The sequence below is a fragment of the Protopterus annectens genome, chromosome 2.part0 (assembly GCF_019279795.1).
Source record: "Protopterus annectens isolate FY-2018-M chromosome 2.part0, PAN1.0, whole genome shotgun sequence".
Lineage (NCBI taxonomy): Eukaryota > Metazoa > Chordata > Ceratodontiformes > Protopteridae > Protopterus > Protopterus annectens.
The window spans coordinates 1939327436-1939347912 of NC_056728.1; the positions used below are offsets into that span (position 1 = coordinate 1939327436).

Below are 20477 nucleotides of genomic sequence, written 5' to 3' on the forward strand. Positions count from 1 at the left end.
TTGCCGCTGACATCACGTTTTATTGTCGTGACTATTGCTGCATGATAATATGATGATCACTGAAACTTACTGCTCAGTAGTAGAAGTGCTTGTTCATGGCTTCATAGCAGATTACTAGGCTAACGGCTTATGTTCCCTTACAAGCCTAGCCAGTATAACCTGATTTTACCATATATATGGCCCCTAGGGGCTAAGCTATCTGAGTAATGACAGTGGTGAATGGGGGGAGTTGACTAATTTCAGGTTATTATTGTTCCTGAGTTCAAAACTACTGTTTGTAATGAATAGGGAGTTTTTTTGTGTGTGTGTGTGTGTGTGTGTGTGTGTGTGTGTGTGTGTGTGTGTGTGTGTGTCGGGGGTGGGGATGGGGGCAATATCTGTCATTAAGTGTGTGTGTTTGTGTGTGGGGGAGCAATATCTGTTATTAAGTATTCGTCTCATCAGGGTGCTCAGCAGAAATAGTGTTCTAGCTTCAACAGGTAACAAGTTAGAATTATGGATGGCTTCTTTGTTATCTGCAGAGATCAATGCTGTGAATGAGTTCCTAGATGGAGATAGTGTGACTCGAAGGAAAACATAAAGAAAGCATATCTAGTTCTAGTTAATAGACAGAGCAAAGCTTTGTATCGATGTATTTATTTTCCATGTTAGATAGCAGTTTTCTATTTAATTGCAGTACAACTAGAATAAAAGCATGGTATATACAGTACATGCTTTCTTTATACTGGAGCACAATAGCAGAGTTTTATTTGCTTATGTACCATCATATCTGCACATTAGATATTTGAGTACCAATTTGAGTACCTGCCATACAACTGAGCTGTGTATTCTGAGTGTTAAAACATCCATGAAATGGTTTATGTGGTTTGTCATTAAAACATCTTAGCTGCAGACCATCATGTGTTTATAGTCCAAAATCAAAGTAAGCATAATATACTAAGGGTTTTGCATCCAGGAAGAAAGAGGTCATTGTCTCCCTGTACTTTTCCCTCATTAGGCCAATCATCGAGTACAATGCCTCATTTGGCATATATCTCACTAGACACCTGCAACAACTGGGAGAGGCCACAAAAGTACCTCACAAAGAGGATCCTAGGCCTTAAACACTTGTCCTATATGGACAGACTCAAGAAACTCCAACTATTCTCTGTCTTACATCACCTACTTAAAGACGATCTCTGCTTGACCTGCAAAGCCATGCCTGACCCAGCTCTGTTAGAAATTCTACATCTAAAGAAATCCCAATCCCTCCACACCACACACTCCAGAGACCTCAACCTTACTACTATAATCAACAGAACAAGCTGGAGGGACAGGTTCATAACCCAGAGACTGCCCATGCTATGGAATATTCTTCCCATACATGTGAAACAGAGCACCTCACTAGCCCTCTTCCAGAGAAATCTTGATCAGTGGATGAGAAATAAAAAATGCACTCCAGGATCACTCCAGTGTCTCTACTTGACAGAGGCACTGGTAACGAAGGTTGGGTGGCATGATGCCAGGGTAATCCTATGGGCTAGGCTCGTAAAGGCTCCAGGCCATTAGCCTAGTACACACCTATGAACCTATGAACCTATGAAATGTATGTTGAATATGCAGTTTATAGTATTGGCCTTTACACTTGCAGTGACAGCCCTCAGAACACCCCTAGACAGATGATATTTACACAATATTTACAGAATAACACACACACCCTGTTGGAAATTATTACTTGCTTAGCTTTGTGACTCAGACAGCAAAAGAGCCATTCAGATAAGAATGAGAGTGAATGGCCAAGGGTGGGTTACACATCCCAGAGAAAGGGCATTGCTAGAAATATGTTACAGGGGCACCATCTGGATCAAGCCTCAAGGGAACAGCTCCTTACACAACAACTTTGGAATTCAAGCACAGCAAGAATTATACACCATCTACGTATTACAGATGTGCAGAATTGGGATCTATCTTTAGTCTGCTATAACATGCATTATGGTGTTTTGTGGCCAGCAGGATACCATAATAAGACAATAAAACACCTGCTGGATGGCAACAATGATACATGGGTCTTGCATTCCTTTGTCAGTGTTTTCTTATTTTTTGAAAAGTTAGGAACAATAGGTAATAGATTACATTTTTAAGCACTAGTGTCTTTGTGAGCACTTACATTGATGTTCTGTCTTCCTCCTGTACCAACATGTATATCTTTAAATAAGTTACTATAACTTGATGCCAGCTACACACTTTTACTGACTTTTGCCACTCTTAAGCTGTATTTTTTACTATGGCTATAAAAATAGGCAATGGTAACTATAAATAGAATTGAAAATCACAATGCCCCCATCAGAGTACTTCTATAACTGTAGAAAATGCTAATTATTTAACAAAAGAATAGCTTTTCTCATGTTATATGATGATAATTTCACCTCACTCATTTAAGTGAAAGTATATTTTCACTATGCATACATCTAGTCAGTTTTAGCACTTAAATGTAATCAAAACTTTCATTGAGATTTAAGTTATATGAAGATATCTTCTTGTCTTGCTTCATAGGTGCACATGTTCAGATGCTGAATTTTTCTACGGAAGAAAACCATGATTTTGTTGACGTGCGGAATGGGCCTTATCAGACGAGCACTCTTATTGGTCAGTTCAGTGGAAATGAACTCCCACCATCAGTTTTAACTACAACTCATGAAATACTTGTCCACTTTTACAGTGATCGCACAGAAAACAGACAAGGCTTTAGGTTAATCTACCAAGGTAGGAGTTAATATCTCTAATATACTCTATCAGTCATTATTTCTAGTTCATTTATTGATTGTTGCCTTTTCATTTTTTGTTAGCCATTGAAACAAACATTGCCTTTATATTGCTTTTATATATGTAAAATCTATCAGTGAACAATAAAAAATGTCAATCACGTGAAGACAATTCCATACAAAATATGCAGAGCAGAAGTTTCTTTACTATTATGCAAGCTTTGGTTCACTCAAAGCACACCCATCTCATTTGACATACCATCCAAATAAAGAATGATACTTTTGAATTGCTGTAATAAATTGTTAGTTATTTATGAATTTATATTAACTGCATTTTTATATTGCATTGTGACTCTTTTTTAAATAATTTGAATATATTTCACACATATTATAAAAATAAAATGTGTAAGCAAAAAATTGCAAAACAACCAGCTTGGCTTGACATGGCTTTGGTATGAAGTGCTTTTCTCTCAGCAAAATGGCAAATGATTATTATGGCTTCTAAGAGATTAAATACATACATAAATGGATTTGTTGAAGTGTGCTGGTCTTGTTATTAGCATCGAACTTGCCTGATATGTCATAGTTTCATTAGTTTTCTTTAGATTTTGAGCTTTAACATTCCAGTTACTATGTGGTATATCTGATTTTAGGCACATGCTAAACATTATATATTCAGTTTCATGCACTTATCTGGTATATCTCTAAACATTCATGAAATTAAAATAAATAATAACAATATACAGTAAACTCTCGTTTAACTGACACCCATGGAGATTGGTTCATAGGTTCATACTTAGGTACTAGGCTATTGGTCCTAAAGCCTATATAAGCCTAGCCATTTACCCTGGCTTTTGCCACACAATAAATTTATTTTCCTGTGCCCTTGTCGAGCAAAGCCACAGAAGTGATCCCTGGGGTGAATTTCTTGTCTCCCATCCAGTCATCAAGATTTTTCTTAAAGAGTGCTAATGAGAAGCTTTGTTTGATATAGATAGGTAGTTTGTTCCAGAGTCTGGGAAGTCTCTGGGACAGGAATCTATCCCTCCAGCATGTTCTTTTTATTGTGGTGACAAGGTTAAAGTCCCTAGAGCATGTAGCTCAGAGGGATTGGGAATTTTTTTAAGTGGAGCATGTCTAACAGCACTGGGTTCGACATAGCTTTGTATGTTAGGCAGATATGCAATGGAGTAAAGCTGGAGCTGGTTTCATGTTGGCCCCAGTCATAATTGTTGCATCTCCGGCGGTAGAAATGAGTAATAAGTAAACCCATCACCTGGCATGGAACAGTGGGTACAGCAGCCTGAATGAAACAGAGGTGCAAGTCATATGGGTAAAAAAACCTCTTAATAAATGTTACTTGGATAAGGTATAGGTAAATACACTAACAGCTTGGAACTATAAATAGGACTATGTGTCTAGTAAATCAAGTGATACTTCACTCACTATTGCATTTATTGCTAATGCATATAATGAACACAATATTCTACTTATGCGATATCCTTGCGTTATAACACACTTCGTGTATATTTCTTTACTCAGCCACCCATTAACTAACATTCTCACTGTTTTATTTTGATATGCTGACATAAACACGCTCCTAATTCTATTACCTATTCCATACATCTCCATAGCATCTCTCAATGTATCATGTCCTACTGTATCAAGTGCTTTGCTAATATCACCCACCATAAGTTTCACATTCTCCCTTTTAATTACAATATTATCTACAATTTTTCTCACAACCAAAAACAATTCTTGACATCCCTTTCCTTTTATATGATAAATACTTTCTTCCATAATATCACTCATCTCTCCAACATTCTCTTCAGGTTATTCTCATAAAAATGTTATAATCTGTGCAAGTTCTTTTTCACTCTTCTCATCTTTCTTCCATATAAATTTTAATATCCCACTGCATAACTCTTCATAAATAAATCCTTCATTCAACCATTCAGTCAGTGCGAAATATTTTCTTCGTCAGTCTATTAAATTCTTGCACATTCCTTACACTATACCATCTGGACCTGATACTGAATCAACATTTACTTCCCTAAGTACTTTGTCAAATGAATTCATAGTTATGTCTTTTTTTTAATTGTTCTTTAATTCAGTCTCTCTTATTTTCCATTGCTCTACATATTCTCTACATGCTATACTACAATACTCATAATTTGCTCTTATATTCTTTTTATCTATCCATGCACATTTTTATCTCCTCATTGTACTAATATCCTCATTCACTTACATCATTCTCTAATACATTTTTATACATTTTCCAATAATTCACTTTATCTTCCTTTCTCACAATATCCTACCATTGAAAAACACTTTTTATACTTCTTTTTAAATTCAATCCACCATTCAGCCAAGTTTTTATAGAAGTTCTTCATGGTTGTATAATCCTTTCATAACTGCAATAATTCCTACTCTCTAGTTTCATCCCATAATTTCTCATGTATCCTTTTCTCCCCTTTCTTATTTTACTATACCCCCTTTCTTCCATCTCCTCCATCTATATTGTTAAATGGTCGAAATAAACTTCCACAACTATATCTCCAACATCTACCCCAAGCCTTCTGATAACACAAAATAATCAAGTTCAGATCAAAGTGCACCTATTCTAAGTCCATTGACTTTTATTCCACACGACTATTTTTCTATATTTTATCAGTTCCTGTATTTTTATATCTTTGCTTTTCTTTTTACATCCCGGCATTTGTAATTTTCAATTTAACCATCACATAGACTAGTATTTGGTTAAACAGATTCTCTCTTTCCTTACTAGTTTTATATGCATATAATGCTATAATTCAATAAATATGTTCTCTCTTCCTCACACTTTTTTTTTTCAAAACACAGTCATTCCACAATAACTTTCATTTCCAATGTTCCATATTATATTTGCAGCTCACAAATGTTCTGTTTGCAATCTTTCTTCACTTGTCAGGAATCTTACCTATTCTAACATATTAGCAAGTGCATCCCATTTAGCACACCATTCCGGTGTCCCTATCTTTCTTACACTGTTAATAATCTTGTTCATATTTACCGAAAGTACTCTAAAATTGTTGGTTTTCCTTTTTATTCAATTTAGAGGAAATAGTTTTATATTTTCATTTTCTTATTTTTACTCATACCCTAATTGTATATTTTTTCTTGGGTTTATGTACAAATAACCCTTACTCATCAGAATCAGGGTTTCCACTGACGAAAACATCAAAAAAATATTAACATTGCTTCCTTCTCCTGACCTCTCTTTCTGCATGTACTCTCACTCTTCATTTTCCCTCCTTATTTTTCCTCTTCTACAGTTTCTTCTTCAACTTGTTCAGCCACTATCCCAGAGTCTTGTTGTCCTGCTGAATGTATGTTTTCTTCCCTTTCACCTTCTTTTTTCAATATTTACTGTTTGCTCTTGTCATACAAAAGTGTCCTTTTTATACAACCTGCATTCAAACACACATCTTCTTGCCTTTTGTCATCTCTCCCCACACTGGTTACATTGTACCTTGTTACAATCATTAATTAAATAAGAAAAGTCCCAAAAAGAAACATGATTAAGGCTGGCCAGCATATCTTTAATGTCCCTCTATGGTCATCTACAATTTTAACACTTTGCAAGTGTTTTACCATGTTTTTTTTCACATTTCAAAACAGCTTTCAACCTCCAATCTCCATTCTGTAGGTTTCTCTCATCTCTAACATTTACACAAACCCTGCACACATTTTTAACATCCTCTTCTTCCAGTTCATCAGTTCTAAATTGCAAAGTAACATTTTTTTTTAACATTTAGGTCACTACTTGGAAATAAATAACTGTTAATTAAATAAATAAATGTCTTTTTGTTACACAGTTCCAGAAATGTCATCATTCCCTTCGTGTCATATGTTAAGTTACAAAAAGTCTTTGTCCCAATATGTATAAAATACTGAACTTCTGAATCTTTAAAACCAAGAACAGTTGCCAAATTGTCCCATGCATAATATCTGTCTATTACGTGTCATTTATTTGTTCTAATTCTCATAGGTGATCTGCTCTTCTTTCGTGAAAATAGCTTTACTTAGAGTGTGTTGCTGTTGTTATTTTTCACATGTTGTTGCTGCTGCATATGTTTTAATTACTGCACTGTCTGCTGCTACAAAACCAGATACCTTCTCAGTTTGTTGCTGCCCTCCTCTTTTACTTTCTGTCACTGTTGCATAAGTTGTAACTACTGCATTCCCTTCTGTTATATCACCTGAATCCTTTTCTGTTTTGGAAGTGCTGAGGATGACGATCTGTTGTCTCACCCCATGAAACATTGGGATTGTCACCTGGATTATCTTGCTCAATCATTTTTAACATAACATCATCTGCAAGCCTTTCTGATGGCAGTTCTGCTATTTGTACCACTTCAAAAGAGTCAGTTTCATCCTGCTCCATTGAGACAGCTAAATGCTGTTCATTTGTATTATCCAACACAATGAAACCCTTGTTTACATTTTGATGCTCCATATTGAACATTTTTTTCCTCCAAATTCTCATTTCACTGCCAAACTTCCAGAGCTTTTGTCTCCCCTTCCCTATTGCTGATTCTCTTAGGCAGCTTCCTTCCTGTTGTAGGAGCCCACCAGCACCATCTATCACTCCAACTATTTACATATTTACACTAATTACATTCAATTTAAATTCATCCATCACTTGCAACTTTTTGTTTCACTTATGCATAAACCCCCCCACATCTTTTTCCATAACCACCATTTGATTTTCTGTATTACATTTGATAATATCCAATTTGCATTAAACATAATCTCATTCAGTCATTCATCCATATTATGCATACAATACAAAACAGTTTTCCAGCCAAGCATTTACATTCCTTACAACTTTTCTTATAAAATACATATTCAATCATATGCATATTTAGCTATTTACAACCTCATATTTCTCTCACAATATTCATTTCTATTATTTTTTTAATTAGTTCTACTCTTTTAAATGTTAAAAACATGATTTACTGTTTCTAATTCCTGACAAAAATGAATTGTCTTTTCATTTATTTTGTTATAAGGGATATTTCCTTTTATAGGCAATCTATTAATTTGTAGTCTCCATAAGAAAACTTGAAATATAACATTCTTTGTACAGCATTTTTTGTCATTATTTTATGGTTTATTTATTTATTTTTTCTGTTAGATGTACCTATGGGTTCACACAGTAATTTTGCATCATTATATGTTTATACCATATTTTCCTATTTTTTTTACAATCTCCTCTATACTTAACTTCCATATTTTTTATTTTGTATTCATACATCACTAGTTCTTCATTTCTCCATTCTCTTTCCCTTTTATTTAGTTTTATTAATTTCCACTCTCTTTCATATTTTTTTCTTAGTCTTAATACCTACTTGACTTCATTTCCATTTATCCATTTTAATGCTCTGTATAGATTCAAAGAAACTCCATATAATATAGGGTTTAATAAATCCAAGCCCCCATCCTCCTTATACATATATAGCACTCCTCTTGTTATTGGGTTTATCTTAGATCTCCATATAAATCTAAAAAATATTTCAAGAAATTGATTCTGCAGTTATCTTGGTATCATACTCACATTAGCTATGTATACTATTTTCCTATCCATATTGTATTCATTAAATCATTAAATGTATTTTCTTCTTATAGTACAAATGGGTCCCCTTCAAAACATCTAAAACCCATAACATCTAATTTCATAACATTGAGACCAGAACATCTAAAGCCCAAAACATCTAAAACCCATAACATTGAATTTCATAACATTTAACAGTGCGAATCACATGGAAATAACACCCCCTCCACATATAAAGACATATAATGACACAAAACTATCAAACACACTTTTTACTATGTTTCTGCAGGGGGGATTGATACAGAGGGGTTAGGAAATTAACTTTTTTTCCACTGGAGTGCAATCTTGGAGTTGGTATATTTAATTTATGGGGGGGTGGGGGTGCAGGGGGGCTTATCATCCTGTAGCAACGTAGTAAAAAGTGTGTTTTGTAGTTTGGTGTTGTTATATGTGGAGGGGATGTTATTTTCTTGTGATTTGTAGTGTTAGATGTTATGAAAATCGATGTTATGGCTTTTAGATGTTCTGGTCTCAATGTTGTGAAATTAGATGTTATGGGTTTTAGATGTTTCAAAGTAGACCTAGTACAAACTATATATGTTCCAAATAATGCTAAGTCCTTTTATTCTTTAAAATTGTTCTCCCATTGCTCATTTAGTATAGAATATTCACTGAAATTAATTCCTAATATTAATATCTCTTCTCTTCCAAATTGCATTTCTTCCCACTGTTCTTCATCTTCAGAACCCTTACATTTTCCCCTCATCATTATTAATCTAACTTCTTGCAATTGTATGTGCACATATATAATTAGCTGTTTCCTTTTCTCACTTTTCATAGCCAGTAATATTATATAATCAACATTAGACATAATAATTGGATATGAAATATCCATTTCCTGCACATATTTATTTTTTTCCATTTCTTCATTTCTTTTACTACACAATTCATGACCAATGCAAACAAAATGCCACTCATTGGACATCTTTGTTTTAAACCTATGTTCACCTCAATTTATCCACTTAGGCATCCATTTACTAAGATCCTCATGTTAGTATTTTTATACACTGACATACATACTTTTTATCCATACTACAGTTACATCATTCCTTATTTACCATAAAGTGTCATGCTCTATAAAAACAAATGTTTTATTCATATTAATTTACTATTTTCCTGATTATCATTAACAGTTCTTGGCTTTCTTTTCAATTAACCCCATAAATGCCTTCTTCCATTACATATTCCAATTTATGTTTTAATATTTCATATATGATCTCCATAAATATTGTGTAGTCATTATTGTTCAACATTACTGGCCTGCAATTTTTTATTTCATTCTTCTCTACTTTTTTCCATATGAATCTCATGCCCATCTATATATTTCTGCATAACAAATATGGTCATTTAGCTATTCATTAAACAATTCTAGAAAAATGTCTTCTGCCATTGTATCAAATTCTTATACATTATAAATATCCTATAACACCTGGTTCTGTGGCTGAATTTATATTTATTTTTCTTCATTAGCATATCTAAATCCATAATTGTAATTTGTTTCCAATTTTTTGTTCATTTTTTTCTGTAGACTACTTCATCCTCTAATTATTTTTTTCTTTACCTTTCTTTTCTACCATCTCTTTAACATGCTGTACATTACTCATAATATCCCTGTGGTATCTTTCAACTTATCTGCCTTTATTTTTAATTTCTCTCATTATACCACTACCGTCCTTTATTTTTTACTCAAATATAGCAATACTTCTTCCTTTTCCTTGTAAAAATAATGTTGTTTATATAATTTTTTCTTGATTCTTTTGATAAATCCCTTATTTTTTAAAACATTCCCTTTCATTTCTGTTTAGATTGCATTAAACTGAAGCTTGGGTTTCTCAGTATTCCTTTTTATCTATTTGTCTTTTTCTAATTTACCAAGTTAAATACATTCTTTCATTTTTTTTCTATAAATATTATCCACCATTCTGGCCAGTCATTATAAAAAAATCTGCCATAATCAAATGATCTTTCCATAACTTTATTATATATTTTCTCATTCCACTCTTTTTCATTTATTCTGTTAATTGCTCTCCCAATTTTTATATGTTCTTTATTCTCTTCTATTTCTATCCATACAGAAAAATGATCTAAATATCCTGTTTCTACTGCATCTTCTATCACTATTTTTATATAGCAAAAAATAATCTATTTCTGTTTTCAATTGTCCTGTACTATATGTACTTTTATTCAAATTCCATAACTTTAATTTCCCCATTTTTTTTTATTTTCCTATCTGATATCTCGTTTTGCTTTTTTATGTCTTAAGTCACAGTTGAAATCTCCAGTTATTATAATGTCCATAATTACTGTAGAAGAAAGCGTGTGTGTGTAACTTTAAGAGGCATTTCCAAGTGTAGGCACGTACATATAAATAATGAGCATGTGCTGGCAGCAGTGTCACTTTGAGATAACAGCCAGAGTGTTAAAATGTATGAGTGTGGTAGTCAGTCTATTTATAAGTTTATTTAAGTTTAAGTTACTAAGCCTAAATCCAGATGTGTTTGTGTGTAATGGAGCTGCCTGAACTGAACCCACAACTGTTCATCTGTTTTCTACTGACAAGATGAATGACATTTACTAGATAATAGTCCAGCATTTCTTGAAATAATTTTTCTCTTTCTTTACATATTACATACATATATGTAGCTACAAGTCTATAAACTTTTCCTTCCCACCTAAAGTCACCAACCATCAGTTTTCTAGCCTAAAAAAAGTATAATCAAAAATTTGTATTTCCATGATGTATAATGTAGCTAACGCTGAACTTGTTTCTCTACACAAATTCCATACTATGAATCCTGTCCATAAAATTTCTCTGTTCTCTTTCTTCTTTAGTTATAGCCCCGATATTGGTACTTCCTTATTATAGTGGCCTTCACCAAATTAATAGCGGTCTTGGTGAAATCATTATGATGATACACTTCAGGGATTATGCATCTTATGTATATTATGTATATGTACATTTCTTATGTATAAAAAATATATGCAAGGTTATGTCATATTGCTATGCACATCTTAATTTCAATGCACTCTGACTGCATGTTCATAATCGTACCGTATTTGCATGTTAATGTTATCATTAGGTGGTTTCTACCATGTATCCATTATTTATATGACAACCTTCATTAGTAACATCCTAATGTAACTTCTTCTTTTTGAAATTGTACCATAGCTGAGATGGGTCAGCACATATCCCACTTAGCTGGTGAACAAACAGTAATGAATAACTAAATAATGACATCCGTAAAATATCCTTCACGTGGGTGCTTTGTTCTTCTGCTGAAGAGTGGTAAGCCAGTTTTCAGTATGCACAGGGCCTATAAAACATGCACACACACACACACACACACACACACACACACACACACACACACACACACACACGCACACACATGCACACACTTGATCACCTGAAAATAAGTAATCCAACATCACATACAAAATTAAGAGTTGTACACTGCAAACGATAAAGATATAAACTAGGCAGAGGACAACATAAATGAAGAATTAAGCACATGTTGCAGTGACATGTTAATATACTGAAGACTCAACCAGTCCTCACACACATTTGCCCCTTATTTTTCCTAAAATTATATACTTGTCCTTCTTAAAACATTCAAGTATGTCACAAGGCAATGTGAGCATAGTCATGAAACACTATAAATCATTTCATATAAGGACTTGCTATTAAATGTGCTGTTTATGTAAGTACACCACCAAGGCCGCTATAATAAGGAAGTACCACAATATCCTCTAATACTATTAAATCAACCTCACACTTATTTTACCATTATAATACCCCAACACTTCTTATTACATTCTTTATACTATTAACTTTAATATATAAAATTCTAAGATTATTTCCTTCCCTTCTCTTTAATTTGCAATAAATTATTTATTTATCCATATCATGCCTATTTTACTTTCAAATCTACACCATGAAATGTTATTTTCCTAACTTTAACCCTGTTTGCCATTGCAACTTTCCTGTTAAACCATATTTTCTATCCCTAACCTCTGTTTTATTTTCCATCTCCCTGTCCCCTTTTATCAATCTCATTTTATTCATGTATATTAATGTCATTACTCACCCTTTCATCTTTTTATTGTTCTTCTTGTTACTATTACTCTGTTATGTATTTTTCTCTAATCTGTCTCTCTTTATTAAGTTCTGAACTTTTCTTTTCCTCATAATCCATCCATAAATGTCAATTTGGTTTACATTTATAACACTTATTTTCAGATTTTCTTGCATCATGACAAATCTTTACACATAAATAACATTTCTTCTTCTCACACTTGCTTACAAAATGCTCCTCCCTCTCACAAAAAGCAAGTTTTTGGTTGTACCCAATACTTAATAATAGCACACTGACCTTCATCATTACGCATAAAAGGAATATGCACAATTTTTCCATTTTCCATTTTCTAAATCACATTAAAATCCCAAACCCCTATCCAAAGTCCTCTATTATCAAACACTTTAGAAATGTCCTTTAATTTTTTGCAAATATTCCTTAATAAATATTTTAAAAACTTTCTCTTTCAGTTTCAGTCTGAAATTGTGTATTATTTTTGTGTTTCATGAAAAAAACATCTATACAATATATTTATTCTACAAATACATTTCTTTTCTTTTCTGAGATTTTCCCAAAAACGTTTCTAACACTGCAAAGAAAATGCCTCAATAAGTCTCTTTTTTAATCAAAATAAAAGCCCTTACCTCCTGTGCCTTGATTCCCAAAGGCACAACTATCTTGTCCCATATTTCATACCTGTCTATTTCTAGCTATTATTTATTCTGATTTTTAGCTACATGCTTCTTCTTTTCCATTTCTTCTGTCTTCTTCATCTCTTTTTTTCTTCCCTCTGTTTTCCAACCACTTCTGCAAACCTTTTTCTCCGTGGCTCTTGTCCCTATCCTGTATAAACTCTTTCCATCATTTTTCCCCAAGATAATACTTTTCTGTCTCTGGCTCACGCTGGTTGACTAGTTCTATCAATAAATCATCCTGCAATGCTTATGCTGGAAAACTACTGGCCCATTGCCCTTCTATCACCCATCTCCAAACTCCTTGAAAAATGCATCCACTCTCATCTTCTTCATTACTTCCTAAAAAAATCAACTAATTACACCTACACAGCATGGCATCAGACCTGATCACAGCACTAATATTGCTCTACTATCCTTCAACAATACTGTTAACAAAGCACAGGACTCTGGCAAACTTGTCTTCTCTCCTCTTCCTTGATCTTTCTAAAGCTTTTGACACTGCTCCACATCAACGTCTTTATTCAAAAGCTAAATTACCTTGGACTATTCCTTACATCTACCAGGTGGCTTACTAGCTATCTATCCAGTAGACAGCAGGCATTTAAATGGCTAGACTCCATCTCCTCAATCAAGAGTAACTCATCTGGAGTTCCCCAAGGCTCTGTCCTTGGACACTTTCATTCCACATATTTAATAATTACCTACATACCTCCATTCTACAGAGTACACTCATACAACATGCCAATGACTCAACAGTCATCTGCACTTCCAGCTCTATTTCTCACCTTCAACAAATCACCCAAGCTGCTTTCACATCTATTGAAAGTTGGCTTACTAACAATCAATTAGTACTCAACCCCTCTAAAACTAAACTTCTACTTTTCACAACCAAAACTTTCTTCCTAAACTAAATCCAGATTACTATTCTCTTAAAGAACAACATCAAAGTAGAACTTGTTCCCCATGCCAAACTTCTAGGTGTCACCATTGATGAACACCTTAAATTTGACCTCCATATTCAAACCAGTATTAAGAAAACACACCAGAAACTTGGTATTCTCTACCAGCAGAGACATTTCCTTGACCCCCCCCCCCCCCCACACACACACAAAACTCAGTCTTGCCACCTCCTGCATTCTCCCCACTGTCTTAACTGGTGCCCCTTGTCTGACAAATTTACAAACAAAACTCAGAACTAAGCTTGAAACTTGCTACCTTAAAGTTGCAAAATTTTCGCCTGATGCACATTGCTCCACACATCACTGCATACCCCTTCACTCTCTCAATTAGATCAATCTTTCCCTATACCTAACCTTCTTACAACTTAAAATGGCTCACACGATCATCCATAAATCCTTGTCCTGCCCAAGTCTGAACCCTGTCTTCCATACCTATATACCCACTAGATCTCCTAGGTCAGAAAACAAGCACATTTTAGTTGTACACTGTTGCAGGATATCTGCTGGACAAAGTCTATACTGCTCTATAGCAAAAATCTGAAACACCCTCCCCTTAACTATCAGATCCAACCACATAGCTTCAGCCTTTAAACACTCACTTACGGAACAACTCTCTAAATAAATTCTGAACCAGCTCCTGCTCATCACCTGGTTGACACACTATATACTAATAATTCACTTACCTCTTATCAATCTTATACTCAATTTTCTACCTGACTTTACTGTCTCCTCCCATCTTCACTCTACAATTTCATATCCCCCTTTCTTCTTTAACACCTATCTCACCCTTTAGAATTCTTTCAAGTAATACCTCTTCATGTATTCACACAACTACCTCATACTTCTTGGGTGTTCCTACTAGGAACATTTCATGCATTTGTAATCATGGTATTCATTTCACTTTTGTACAAGCTGGATGTTTTATTTTCTCTACAAACTTGATTTGTGAAACTGTTTATATTGTTCAGCTAAAATGAAAAAGACACTTTGTAACTTTTTACATATTGGAGCTTTTCTTCCCGGGCCACCACCCAAAATGGGTTATCTTAGGCCAAGTGGACTTTTTTTGGTAAACAAATGTGAAATAAAAAAAAATAATAAAAAACATCTTCCATATCATGTATCTGGTCACCCCCCCCCCATGAATCAGTGCTTCAGATATTGCCTCTTCCTTTTCCAAAAACAAATCTAAAGAGTTGTCAATCGCCTCTACAACACATTCCTCCATCTCCATGTTTATGTGCCACTCTCCTGGCTGGTATTGTGGCAGGAACAGATGCCCTCACTCATTATCCACATGCACCACAAGTGTTGTAGTGGGAGGGGAAGTTCCCTGATGCCCTGTGCAAATTTCCCATAGTAGTATAAATACCACCTCAGGTCTCCCTTGAAAAGTGTGGGATAACCTGGTAAACACAAGTTAAATAAAATAAAATAAAAGACTACAAGCTAATTTAGCATATCTGACATCTAAGAGATGTATAACAAGTTTTTGGCTTTCATATCTGTTATACTCTAGCATTATGCCACACTGTAACATAAGACAGCAGCTCTCATACACCAGAGAACAGCACAGGGAAATGGTAACAGCTATTAAATGGTAGAAAACTCTTCATGCTGCCACACACAAAAAAAGGCAAATAGACAGATATGCTTAACAGCTTTCAAAGCTGTTTTGTTATTAGTAAACATTAGCTTCTGACCTCTCTCTGTCTTTCGGTGCTTTGTGCTCCCCCGTTTTTTCTATAAATGGACTTTTTTCTATAACTAGTAGTAGACTGGGACAGCTGAAGGCCTATGTTTTGAATGTGTGGCAGGCATACAAATGTCATTGCACACTGCAATCCCTAAAAAATTCCTTATGCAACGTGTGATGTGTAGGCAAGTCACTGAGGATTGCAGTCACTAAATAATGATATAGACTGACTTTTCAGACTTCATAGTCTTCAGAGAATATAAGTCAAACCAAAAATTGCAGCAATTTTGTAAGTATATAAGAACATTTTTTAAAATATCTCTTTGATTTTAGGCAATTGTCCCTGAATATTTTTTGGCTTTGTCCTTAATTCTCACTCTAAGAGATTGAGAGATATTATTTTTCATCATGGATAGATGAGGTTTACATAACATAGTGGCTACAGCTGCCTCTTGGGAGCCATTTGTGGATGAAGATAACTTATCCTCCATTTGTTGGCTTAGTTAACTGTTTGGCTGTGCAGGAGTAGTTTGCCTTTGTGTGAAATAAGATGGAATACTCATGGCTACTGTTTATGTGAAACAAAGATGAAATTACTTAGCTTTCAACTGTTCCTGATATTACAGGTTTCCCCTGATTTTTATAGATGCCGGAAGCTGTTGAAGACTGGGGGGGGGGGGGTTGAGAGGGGTACTTACAGATCTTAAAAGTGCAGTTTTTTTATTATTTACTACCATAACATAGGTTCACTTGGAGGACATTTTAAGCTTAGCCAATTCCCTTTTGGTGCTTGAATTAACATTTTCTGATTGGTCTTACCTATCCCATGGCTGATAATTGTATATTAGCCCTAGTGAGAATAATTGTGATCATACCATAGATAATTTGAGGGGACCCATGTAAGGGATGCAGCTTTTAGGAACTGCCACTATCCATTAGTGGCATGAGGGGCAATCCTGGAGTACATTTTCTATTACCCATCCTTAGATCCAAGTTGCCTTTAAGTATGGACAGATGAGCTTTGTTTTATCTTTATGCATAGTCTGTTCTGGAACAGTGGTAGCCTCTGTGATATATATCCATCCCTCCACATAATTCAGTTTAGATACCTGGACTGAGTATTTCTGATGCCATTTGACTTGTTAATGTTCAGCATGTCCATCTGTATTCGGTTGGTGGATACCTTGTATGCCAAACCTGTCACCTCTAAGCACTCTGTGGGATACTGAGTATAGTGATAAATCTTTGAGGGGGGTACATACAAGACCTATTGTTTAGGACTTGTATCCTTTTAGTAAGGTATCTCTGAAGGTATTCCAATTGTTGCATGGGGCTGGACAGATACATGCCAAAGTGGGCATTATACAAAATGACTGACCTAATGAGAGCATTGTAAAGGGGGACGACAACAGCATCTCTAGATTTAGTCACAATCAATTTGTTTATAAACTGTGCAATATAGAAAGGCTTTCTTATGACTCTGGGCACATAATGGTCAAAAGTTAGGTCACTATACACATAACCTCCCAAATGCCACACAATTGGGTCAGTTCACAGAGGTCATTGTCATGATTTTGACACCAGTTATTATTTGGGACAAACCTTCCTGCATGATGGTTAAGTCATTTGGGATTCAGTAACTGCTCCTAGCTTGCAGTCATCTCAAACGTAGTCGGCCAAAGCCCTTTGGTATTTCCTTTTACTTTTGAAATGTATAAGCCAAACAGAAAAAGTCTCAGCACCGAACCCAGGTGTACTCCATTGGTGACTGGTCTCTTTCCCTGTTTTGATCTCCTGCATCCTGTGAGCAAGTGCAATCCAGCTAGTGATGCAAGTGTTTGCTTCTACATTATTCATCTTTTGTACTACACATGAGTAAGGGATTGTGTTGAAAAGCTTGGCCAGATCAAGATAATGTGGTGTGAACTGTTTTATCTTCATCCATTGCTTTGGTAACAAGAGTAAAGCCTAAAATTTGCTCATGATTTTAAGCCTTTCACATTTTCCTCTGGGCTGTTTTCACACACATTTTTAGGGCCATGCGTACCATGTATGCATTCTTTGATTCACCTTCCTCATTGTATTCAATTATATTCCTTGTATAATACAGCACCAGTTGTTAGAATGTGTTTTAAATTTGTAGTTTTGAACAGTCTTCTAGTAAGCAATGAAACAAAATGTATGAACCAATAATTACAAAACTACCCATTTCACAAACTTCTCTCATTACAATCCTCCAATATCAGTAAATATGCAAACTTTCTGCAGAAGTAAGACATCTAAATAATTCCACATTAAAGGGATCACTAACTAATGAAGAGGTTGCTGCTTGGAAACAATTTTATATTTCATTGTTTCATCTACAAATAAAGTAGTTGTTGCCCTTGAAGAATAAATTGCCTATGTTACATTAAAAATGATAAGCTAGTAATATTGCAGTAGGGAATGGATGGCAAACTGATAACAAGTTTATAGTTACTAGGCAACTCTTCCAAAGGAGGACATTCACAAGACTGCAGTATCCACTCCCTTTGAAGTACAACACAGTACAGTATCAGCGATCCATCTGCATACTGTGGGAGTAGAACCCACAGCCTTCTGCATCAAAAGTAAGGCTACTACCTGTTGTGCTACTAACAATGCAACCAGACTTGGAATAAGCAGCACTAAACTTCTATTCCCCTGAAACTCTCAGCTCCTTGTACATTTTTTTATTTGTTTAACATTTGCTTACTGGGAAAGTAAAGTCTGACTTGGAACAATGCCAATTTTCAGTAGAGGCTCAGGGAGATATGCTCCAGATGCATGGAAGGAAACACACAAACACTGGGAGGACATGCAGACTCCACACAAAAGGCACCCCAGCCAAGAATCAAACCAGAAAACCTATTGCTGGGAGGCAGCAACACTACCACTGCACCATCCACTTGACACAACTTAAGCTCTCAATTTCACAGCAGAAGAAATCTAGAAAAAGACAAAATGTATTTGAGGTGGGGGGGGGGCAAAGGCCCAAAACCAGGGACACATTTTAAATATTTCTTGCATAATCTTAGAAAGTTGCTAAAATAGTGTTTTGTGTTACCATGTGTTTCCAAAAAAGATAGGAAGACTGAAACTTAAACAGCTATCATTATTTAGTGAATTCCATTCTCACTGATTTGCCAGACAACCATAAATTTTAAGAGGAACAGACCAAAAGTATGAGCCAAATATTCTGTGAAACCCCCTGAATCACAAATCACAAGTGGTGGTGTGGGTAGAGAATGCAGACTGTTGTACCAGGTACAGGGTTTGATCCAGAGTAATTCTAACCACCAGCTATAAGACACTGGGGCATTACACACACACACACACACACACACACACACACACACACACACACACACACACACACACACACACACACACACACACACACACACAGTTGGTATTATACCTATCTGTAGTTGCACTATGACCTAATATCCATCCGGAGAAGTAAATGGGCATACACCTTCCAAAGATCCACATTTTCCTCCTCATATTCAAAATAATTCAGTAGATCAAATCTCTTAATTAGTCTACTACATTATTCTGGTGACAGCACCATTTCCAGGTGAGGCCATTTGGCTAACTGGCTTTAGTGACAAGAGGAGTGAAAAAGGGACTGCATGTATATGAGCTGAAGGTTCTTTTTTGTAGAATTGTTGACCCCTTGCTTCTGACAATCAGTTGCTACCATGCCTACTGTCTTCCTCTACCAGGTCCAATCAACCCAGTAAACCTCTCCTGGACTAACGCCAACCATTCTCATGATCTCTTGAGTGCATGTAAAACCTACTAACTGCCTATGTATATGAATGGACTAAACATCTGCTGAACTTGGAGACCCTGCTAAAGAGAATTACATCACTCACATCTATCCTTAAGCAATACATGTTTCAGTCAAGCACATGTCTTTCTTCTGGGTCCAAAGACCAAACTGAGGAATAACTATTGCATAATCGACTACTGATAAAATATTTATTTAGTTAGCTGTATGAAGAGAACAATTATTTATGTCATTTGTATTTATGTACCAGAAAGTCATCTGAAAAGAAGCATTTTCAAAGGAAACATAGGGAGGTAAGCTCTTGATGATAACATTCTATCATACATACAGTATATTTGAACATTTATTACAGAGTATAGATTTCAGAAATGGAGCAGCTGCATAGCCTTCAGAAAAACACTTCTTACCATGGGTGACTGTGGCAGCAGGCTTAGCAATGATGTGATCAGGAACATTTCTTCTCCACACACCCCCTTCATAAATAGAAATGGACCAGCAGCACTGCCTTCATAAAAGCACGTCAGGCTTAGCAAAGATGTGCACACCCTACATAAATAGAAACAGAACAGAGCAGCAGCACAGCCTTCATAAAACCACTTCTTCTAACCACATTTTCCTCACACTTTTGTCTTTAAAAGTCACTTTAGCATGTGATGCACATAGGAGTCTTCCTTAAAGAAAAACAGGTCTTCAGCTGTAAATGTGGGGAGGCTCTCCACCCCCTCACTCTCTGGTTCCAGCACCTATGCTGATTTTGCATTTGATGACTGACATTTGAATTTCAGGGTCTATATTACAACATCGAATTTTCAAAACTTCAAGTGTTCTAATATCGACCCC

At 35.3% G+C, this 20477-nt stretch overlaps 1 protein-coding gene across 1 annotated transcript in view; it reads left to right on the forward strand.

Moving 5' to 3' along the window:
• LOC122792903 (CUB and sushi domain-containing protein 1-like) overlaps window positions 1-20477 on the forward strand; it is a 4548980-nt gene that overhangs the window by 2257870 nt on the left and 2270633 nt on the right. Inside the window, exon 30 of the mRNA XM_044060461.1 lies at window positions 2533-2742. Coding sequence (XP_043916396.1) covers window positions 2533-2742 — 210 coding nt within the window. The remainder of the gene's footprint in view (window positions 1-2532; window positions 2743-20477) is intronic.